This window comes from Gossypium raimondii, chromosome 4 (genome assembly GCF_025698545.1).
Source record: "Gossypium raimondii isolate GPD5lz chromosome 4, ASM2569854v1, whole genome shotgun sequence".
Taxonomy (NCBI): domain Eukaryota; kingdom Viridiplantae; phylum Streptophyta; class Magnoliopsida; order Malvales; family Malvaceae; genus Gossypium; species Gossypium raimondii.
The window spans coordinates 35,800,232-35,810,227 of record NC_068568.1 but is presented as its reverse complement, the minus strand read 5'-3'; the positions used below and the strand labels follow the sequence as shown (position 1 = coordinate 35,810,227).

Sequence of the window (9,996 nt, the reverse complement as noted above, 5' to 3'; positions counted from 1 at the left end):
TACTTATTTGAAACCTAAATTTCAAACTCGGTTGGAGAAGTAATTAAAATATCTTTTCATATTTAAAATAAAATATATTATTATTATAATAATATTTTTATATATATTTTTATTTTAATAAAACTAATAAAATCTTGCATAGGATGAGTTTGAACCCTTGACACCAATAGCATTACCATTTTCACCAAAACTACAAATACAAACTAAAAAACAATTGCATTATATTCAATATTCTTAATCCTATGTGTTAGATTTACACATATGCAATAACAATAACTTATTAAGGTCAAATGCGGAGGTTTTCACAGTTGGCATGAAGCATTCCAACCTTCTCTCCGACAACTAAACCATTGTTGGCAATGGCATGTTACTTGATCAAATGATTAATTGAGAAAAGTAGTAAATAACTTGATAGGGCAATTAATTAATGACTTTTATTGTATGTATGAACAAGTAAACAGTCTTGAAATCTACTTCAGCAACGTATTCCTTTTATTGTATGATGATTTACAAAAGAACAATCGCATCCATCTTTCAATGCATTGACAAGCACGCACCACGAACACAATCACTTTTAAGCATCTTTAAATTTTGTGCAGTCCATTCTTATCTCTCCTTCATTCCCGGTTTTGACTCCCACCCTCCCAAGTTTCCTCATTGCTGTGATAAAGGCTCCATTAAAGTTGCCAGGGTTGCTAGCAAAATCACTTACGGTTGGTTGAGATGCTGGATCACTGAAAAGCACCTCGTCTGAAGTGAACAAGCCCTTCCCAGAAACAAGATTCTGGTAATACACATTGTCGAAAGTTCTTGGGGTTTCAGGGTCCATGTTGATGGCAATGCTGGGGTCTACATTTTGAGGGCAGGCTTGCATCAACTGTTGTGCGTAGTTTGGGTCCAAACTAGGATCAACAACTGAAGATGAAGAGAAGGAGTATAAGCGATTCGAAAAGCGATTGCAATGAGAGAAGCCTAGAGTATGAGCTCCTGAGAGTGCAATCATATCGAATTGCGTAAGGTTGTTTTTAGCAAAAATGGTGTTGAGTTGAACAAGGTTGAATTCTGGATCTGGTAAGTTCCCTGCTACCTTGGATGCTTGGGATACGAGGCCATCTCGACGTCCTAATTCTACTTCCCAAGAAGGGCCACCAGCCTATGATTTTATTCACACATAATCAGTTTGGTTATGTATTGCGAGAGACTAGTTTTAGTTTTGCCAGGAAATGGTTGAGCATTCCTTACCAGTACTACAACATCCCTTGCTGCAAGTGCTAAAATATCGGCACAAGATACAATTCCAGGGCATTGTACTTCCACTGCCTGCTTTGCCTTGATTACGGTGTCGAATCCATCTCCTGCGAGGGAGAGATTGTCTTGAGCATCCTTTTCTGCATCTCCATTTGGTGATGCTATCATGACTGATGCATCACATCCCTGCAAAAGATAGCACTTTATATTAATGTGTCTGTTATTGACAACAAAACAGGTGATATCATTCGTTGTTAGACCTTCCCTGTTTCACCATGTCCAGGTCGATCAGCCTCCAATTATGACCATGACTAAAAAAAGAAGTAATTCAGAGAAACAGGAAAACACCAACCATAACAAGTTTTGATCTTTTTCAGCTACTTTCATCAGGGCTATAAGGAATTAAGGATGGTTGCACTGTACAGAATATATCTATTAATGTATGATACCCGTATTATACTCCTGATCATAACCTACCCAATACTCGATACAATCAAAGCAACATTCGTGTTCGAGTATGTGCCAAACATGAATACTTTACGAAGGATAAAGAATCAAAGCAACAGAGCATTACAAGCATGCATGCAGGGGTGACATACAATTTTGCAGGTAAATCATAAATCCATTGAAACCAAAGACAAACTGCATACAACATCTAAAGTAATCATGCTATTCTTCCAACGTACCTCGACAAAGCAATCATGGAAGAACAAGCGCAGCGTAGCAGGGATCGTAACAAATGTTTGGGTGAACTTGGTGGACACTACTTGTTTCACTATCATTTCTAGATTCGGACAAGTACCCCTATAGAAATTCTCAAATAATTGCCCCTCTCCTCTCTGAAAAACCATGAAAACCATTAACAACACCAACCCTCTCTGTAATACCTCCATTTGCTTTTTCTTTCTCTAGAGCTTTTATTTCCCTTTCAGCCTATCCACAAGCCATAAGTGAAAGTGTGAAACTCTAATATATAGAAGAAACATATAACAGGACAGATTTAACAATAAACTATTAGGTTTGCCTTGGTAGCTAATACTTGGTCTAAGCTAATCTAATATACCTAAACATGCTTACTCCCTTTCTTGTTAGAATATCTAATCAATAATGCAAATATTTTTATAACAATAATAAATTTTTTAAGTACAAACAAAGATCACATTAATCCATGTCTACAAGACTTGAAGTTGCCAATGTTGTTAAAAACCAAAAGTTAGCCAAATACAAGGGGTGTTGCAATTGTAGTAGAAAGGCAGTTCCCTATCACCTAAATTTTGAAAAAAATATGCTATAATTGACTTGGTGGATTATTTGGTGTTTGCAGCTCATCCTATTTTCTAGATGAGCTGAGACTTTTTTTAAAGATGAACCTGGATTAATTTCTTGAAGTGCATAATGAAAGGGACATGGCAACAAATCAATGTCTGAACAAGAACGTGTAAGATTTCACATGGGGCATATTTGATGATCGGGGTTAATGTTGTTCAGAATCAATTTCAATTCAAATTTATAAACTGGAATATGTATAAATTTGGAGAATTGGATTACAACTTCCAATCACAAGCACGCTTAATATTTATGAATAAAAGTTTAAACCTACCCCCATGAATGAGTTGCGTCTCAAAGGGGTCTTGGTATTACTTTAGGAGTTTCGTATTTTGACTAAACTTTCCTTAAGAAACTGTAGTGTATGATGACGTCCTTCTTACTGATTTTTCTTCCACAAATAGAGTCTCGCTTAACGACTTTGAATATGTACATCCATAGCTGCTACAATGCTGTCTTCCGGTTTGCATTATTGTTCTCTAGGTACGGATATATACGTATGGTTATGAATTATGTGATTAAACAAGCTAAACCATTTTTTTTTATTAAAATATGCAACTCTTCACAAATTTAAAGTTTAATTTTTTAATTTTTAAATTGATTGGTGTGATATTTTGAATGAAAGAAAATATTCATTTCATGATAGCATAACTAAAAAAATAACGCTATAATAAAATCGAACTTAACAAAATAATCTTATGAGTGTTAAAAGTTAGATCTAAATTTTGAAATCATGATTAAATTTTAAAAATTAAATTCTAAATTTATGAAAATAAACTTATGACATATTTTATTTTTTTCTGCTAAAACTTCAAAACATAGGATTTTCTTTTCTGATTTGTTAACAACCCAACCCAATTCACTCAGTCATATTATTAAGAATGTATGTAGTTTTGGGATTCGATATATTCAAATAAATTGGTATTCTTATTTTTAAAATGTTGAATTATAATTTATTATTTCATTTTTTGAATTAATAATTTGAATTTCTATATAATTATTTACTTTTATTTCTATAAATAAATATATTTATTAATAAATCAAATATCATTGTTTGAGTAGTAATAGAGCATAATCCAAAAGTATTCTCTTTGGTTTCTACCACTAAAGTCATATTTTCAAAAAAGAAAAATGCAATTTAAAGAATGAATATCAATTGATCTGGCTAGAACAATTGATTTTTATATTTTGTAAAATGTACTATTTTATGTTTGAGTTTAAATATTTGAAAATGTAAAAGTACCAAAATTTTAAAAGTTTTGTGATTTTAAAAGAAGAAAACTTCAGATTATACTATTAAGTGATGACATTTTCTATAAGGTTTTGTTCAATGGGACATTTTATATTTAAAATTTGTTACTGACTTCACAAATATAAAATGGTGAGAAATTTTAAAATAAAAGGGTTAGAATGAGTTAGAAGTATAAGATTAATATAATTAATTTCATAGCTTAAACCATCTAATGATTGATGTCCAATTGACCACTATATTAAAATGAATTGACTTGAATTCACTAATATTAACAATTTGCAAATCTATCTTAGTTTCTTACAATTAAGCATTTTTCATCTTGTGATAGTTGTCGATTCCACCAATATAATCCTACACCCACTACAATAAAATAGACTTTTAACGGCGTTTTTTTAGACCTTTAGCGGTGCTTTTAAGCCCTACTAAAAGTAAAAGCACTGCAAAAATTGTCGCTATAGACAACGCCGCTAAATTTAGAAGCGTTTATGTGAAAAAACGCCGCTAAAGATCATGGCCTTTAGCGGCGCTTTTATCACAAACACCGCTAAAGATCACGACCTTTAGCGGTGCTTTTGTCATAAACGCCGCTAAAGGTCATGGCCTTTTAGCGGTGCTTTTATCACAAACGCCGCTAAAGAACATGACCTTTAGCGACGCTTTTTATCACAAATGCCGCTATAGAACAAACCTTTAGCGACGCTTCTCGCAAAAACGCCGCTAAAAACATAAGCTTTAAAAAAAATTATTTTCATCAAATAATATTTATTTTTATGATAAATATTATATTATGTTTTATTTTTTTAATTTGAACTTTAAATATACTTTTAAGGATAAATAAAAAATATTATTTAAATTAAATTTTCTATGAAAATTTTAACTTTAAAACTAAATATAACACAATTAAAATCCAAAAGTTAGAACTCAAGTTGGCGTAAATATTAAAGTAAAAATAAAAATTTAGAATCAAAACTAAAATAAATAATATACATGAGAAACAGACAGACTAGTTGAACCTGCCTATGACTATACACATTGCAAGGTAATAAAAAATGCAATGCATTTTCTTAATCAATTAAATCTTGGTAATAAAAGATATAATACATTTACTTAATCAAGGAAATCTTGTAATGAAGTCAAAGCAATGAGCCTTAGAGAAAAACTTTTGAGCATGGCTTCGAATTTGAACTGCAGATTTAGTACCTACATGCTCTGCATGAAAATAAGAGTAAACTGTTCAAACCATAGTGAACATGGCAAAGATAAGTAAATCAGTTCAACTCATTGTGGACTTACCTTCTATTTGGCAGCAGCCACGACCATACAACCTTAAAGCTCCAAGAAACCTCTGATGCTTCAAGAAATGAAGATGAAGAAATGGATGCTAATGCTGACAATCTGGTATTCCTCAACTTAGTTGAGCCATCTGGTATGATAGGTCATGTTCTTCCACTATTTTGTCCAAGTCTTAGCCAATTTGATCCAAAAACCACCCTTCATCGATTCAAGCACATGTCAAAAGCCTAAAACCTAATTTGTTTCTCCCTAAAATGTTCAGTGGAAGAAGCAAAGCATATATTATATGTTCTTGCTACTCCAATTTCCATCAAGAAACTTTTCGCAACAAAAAGAAAATATTAATATATGAATCATCAATTAAAATGCCTAAATATTCAAGGAAAAATTACTCATTAACTTGCAATAGTTTTCAGTACATTGTGGATTAAACTACCTCTCACTCATAAAAACCTGAAGCACCTGGGAATAATGGCAGCCCAAGAAAGAGTTCAGCAACTATGCAGCCAAAGGACCACATGTCAATAGCTGTTGTATATCTAATCAAGTGGTCAAGGTTCAAACTAGAACTAACGATCAAGACCAAAGAAAAAATCGGAATTAGGGAATATAATCATCAAAGACAATAATGAATCACAAGAACTGAATATTTTAAATAGGCATTTTCTAATTATTACTGCCAAAGGCTTGAAACATGAGTAATTTAGGTAGTAGCAGCATGCTAAAAAGAATAGCAATATGAATCTTCTACGTCATTGCTCCAAAGAGATCTTCATATAGAAATAAAAAGTTGAACCTTTCAAGGTTTAATCCACAGAAGATGTGACTAATATAGAGTACTGGACTAGAACTTCTGTGGAAAACTATTGCAAGTTAATGACTAATATAGGAGAAAAAATGTGGAAACAACATGTTAACCACTGGCCAATGCAACATAAAATAAATTATTCATGGAATAAGAATCTGAAAATCGACTGCAGCCCGAAAAATTTTCCTGTTTTACACAGACTCTTAATAGAAAAAGAAAAAAGTTCAACAAAAATTTCACAATTAAGCATTATAAAATTTTCATAGGTGGAACAGAATCATTTGTAAATATTCTACTCAACTAATGAAGCACCATGAAAAAAGACTAAACTCAGTACATATAGTATAGAGTAGTGGAAAGAAGTCACTAAGAATGGGAAACCAATTCTCTTGTCACACTGTAATGTGACCATAGGATGGAATAAAGATCAGGATTCGGGGAAATCTTAGAAAATCCTACTACTAATAAATTTTACAAGAGTCCACTGCTAGTATGAAAAATGATACATGTTCGTATTGGCCCGTGCTGTAAAATTTGTACTAAGTTCTCTATCAAGGAGTGACATAAGATTCATAGTGTGAATCTCAAACCTAATTTTTGTGCATCAGTTACTTGAAAGCTAAAGGACGAGTAGAAATAGTTGGTACTTAGAGCCTCAAGGTGAGCTCAATAAAGTCAAGAATGAGAGTTACCGATTTTCTCAACACTCATGAGTGTTGGATACAGGTTTTAACTTACCAAGCTTGTTGCTTTGAGAATAAACGACTTCTATTACTTGAGGGCTCACCATGACTGCTCCAATCGGCATATATTCAAACATTGTCCCAAGCCTCCCAAATGCAGAAATAACCTAAAATGCAATGCACAAAACCTCACTTATGAACAAACCATCCAAACATCTCTCATATGTTACTTGGACTTGAGCACGAGTGTCGGAGGAAACGGTTATAGGAAATATTTCAAGCAAAATGAAGAGCCGGAAATCGAGATTTAGCAAAATACCTCGTCTGCAATGAAAAGTATGTCGTATTTTTTCACAACAGCTTGTACCTGCATGGTATTTGACAATGCTACATTAGTAAAGCCATGTTCATTATTATCAATATAAGCCATTTTAAGAACTCTCACCTTCTCAAAATAAGTAGCAGGAGGAGGTATAACACCACCTGCTCCCATCACAGGCTCAGCAATAAATGCAGCAATCTGATATATATAAAACCAGCTATGATTAGCCACACATACAAGGCTCTTGTAGTTGCAAAAGGGTTCCTCATTTCATTTTCAAAAAACTTACTGTCTCTAGACCCTCTTTGAGAACAAGGTTTTCTAAATTGTTGGCTAATCTTGTTGAGAAATGCTCCTCAGTTTCACCTTATGAATTGAAACAATAAACATGGCTATATCAATTTTTAAACACCAAAACTTATATCCATGAAACAGATTGGTCAAAAAAAAAAAAAGAAGAAAAAAACCTGGTAGATGATAGCGCCAATAATGAGGGCAATCAGTGTGCAACACAAATGGAGGTGGCAGGTTGAAGTTTTGATACAGAGGTGGAAGTCTGTAATGGTAAATCTATATATATATCTGTTAAACAATCTGTTCAAAGGTGGCAACTACAGCAGCATCATGCAAGAAACCATGCAAAAATCACGTTGCATGCATGGAACCAGGAACTCAGCAGGAGCATGCTAAAGTCCATGGTGTAATTCGACAGTAGCTTTGTTTATCCAGTTGACTTTTGTTAGCCTATGGTGTAATCATTATTTGCTTTGATCAGCTAAGGTTAAATGTGTGCTTAGCTGATTTAGTAGTCAATTTAGGTTGTCTTTTGTTGATGTAAACCTTTAGTTACTTGCACAAGCAAGCTTTGTTTTCTTTCTATGTATTTTGATCTATTTATGTAAGCAACTATGTTCTTATTCGGGTAATGAAGAAAACACTTTGTTCATTCATTTTTCAGCTTGTTTTGCTTCTGTTTTTAAGCTTTCAAACACTTAAACAATTGTTTTGATTGTTTTTGAACCTTGTTGCTAAGTTAAAAAACCAACACAATCAAGTAAAACCATTTTTTACCAATAAAAATAAGTAACATTTTTACCCTGAAAGACTAGCTGATATCCAAGTTGAACCATGGTATCTGAAGAAATTTAAAGAAAGAGAAATTATGTTATGCAAGTGAACTAAATAATGACACATGGTTTGAGGAAAATGGAAATTTAGATTTAAACCCTCAAAAATGTTTGAATTTCCATTAGTCGTCCATAGTTTATGTATCTTTTAGATTTTTTCATTTGAAAATTGAAATGAACTAATTAAAGTGACATAATAAATAGACACAATAAGTAAAGTTTAAATAAAGAAGTTATGACAACAAATTATGATATGATATGAAGACATAAATGCTCTGAAATTAAAAAATGACTTGTAAATAATGAGACAACAATAGAAAATACTAGAAAGGAATTAACAAACAAGGAACCTGTTTTCAGCCTACTGCTGCAAGGTAATTGAACTTTTGATTAATAAAGTAGCTAGACTCAAATGTGAAGGAAATCAAATTTATAAACTCTAGTAGAAGAAGAGCAGGAAATTGTTGCTTTAGTTCAAAAATACTGCTACTTCTAAGCTTGTCACAAGTGGAAAATGCAAAAATTAAATAGATTTGACTTAAAGAATGATTTTGACACTTGCTGCACTAACTTAACTTAAATAACAAGTATATTTCTCCAAAAATGGAATTTGGAAAGCTAGAAATAAGTAATACCTAGGCACAAATGTGACATTGGTAAAAATCGAGATATTGTTGCTTTAGTTAAAAAATTAATGCTACTTCTGAGCTTTAGATATAGAATTAAATAGATTTTGTTTAAAGAGCAAATAATTCCAATCCTTGTTGCACTTACTTATAAGGTTAAATAACCAACACACAATCCCTTCAAGCTCCTATATAAACAAATAATCATTAATCCTATTCCCTACATCCCAATCTGACAAGCTTAGAGTAGTCAATAAACCAATTATTCATTAATGTATAATAGCAAAAGAATCGAACATTTGGTCTCTATAACGCAAATTAAATGACAGCTTTAGATGAAATTAAAATAGGAGACACCACACTACAGTGTAGAACATACAAAGATAAGGAAAAGAAGTAGCAAATTATTTCTTACATGCATTGTATGAGTCTTCCCGCTACTTGTCACGCCATAAGCAAAAATGGTGCCTGTGGACAGAATTTAACACTTTAAGGTATAGGTAATAATCTTCAAACTGATTGAATATGAGGAAAACAAATCAAACATGAAGCATTGCAGTTTCTTGTTCAGTTTTCTCAAACAGTGCCTTACGAAGCTCACCAACTTCTTGCTCTAATTGCTCTACCTAAAGAAGAGAAACAGATGTTCAGTATGCAATAATATTCCTGCCAAACATTAGTTTGGTCTGTAATAAAATATTGTATTCATCAAAAGGAAAACTTATGTACTACCTGCTGTTGAAGATCTGTTAAGTATGACTCCTATTTTCAGTCAAATTTGAAAAAAATAATCTTTTAGTTAAACTTTGTTTATTTATTTCAGTCAAACACTGATTAGTTTAGATTATTTTATTATTATTTGATATATGAATTTAACCTATAAATAGGCTCTTTTACAACCTTAGATAAAACACCCATTAGATATTAGAACTCATAACACATTTAGAGAATTCTGTGTTTACGTTTTAAGGGTTCTTTGTTTTCGGGTTTTTGGGGTTTTGTTTTATCTCCATCTTTTGTACTCTTCGTTCTTTTGCCATTATAGTAAAATTATCTTTGCCCGTAGTTTTTTATCCTCTTTGGAGGAGTTTTTTCACGTTAAATTTGTGTGTCAATTTCTCAATTTATTCCGCTATTTTTACTTGTTGCTTAATCGGGACGATCCTAACAAGTGGTATCAGAGCTAGTTCAAAGATCAGCCCATTCGGATATAGCAACAACAAGGTTTGAAATTGAGAAGTTCGATGGTGAGACAAATTTCAATCTGTGGCAAGTTCGAATGATGACAATTCTAGTTCAATCCAGTTTGAA

General features: G+C 32.5%; 1 protein-coding gene across 1 annotated transcript; it reads right to left on the bottom strand.

Moving 5' to 3' along the window:
- Positions 1–412: 412 nt before the first annotated feature.
- On the bottom strand, positions 413–2,459 carry LOC105779778 (peroxidase 55). The gene is made up of 3 exons (XM_012603700.2): positions 1,935–2,459; positions 1,243–1,434; positions 413–1,153 (listed from the first exon to the last, which is right to left on the bottom strand). The coding sequence occupies exons 1-3, from the start codon at positions 2,139–2,141 to the stop codon at positions 575–577; spliced, it is 978 nt and encodes a 325-aa protein (XP_012459154.2). The 5' UTR covers positions 2,142–2,459; the 3' UTR covers positions 413–574.
- Positions 2,460–9,996: the final 7,537 nt, after the last annotated feature.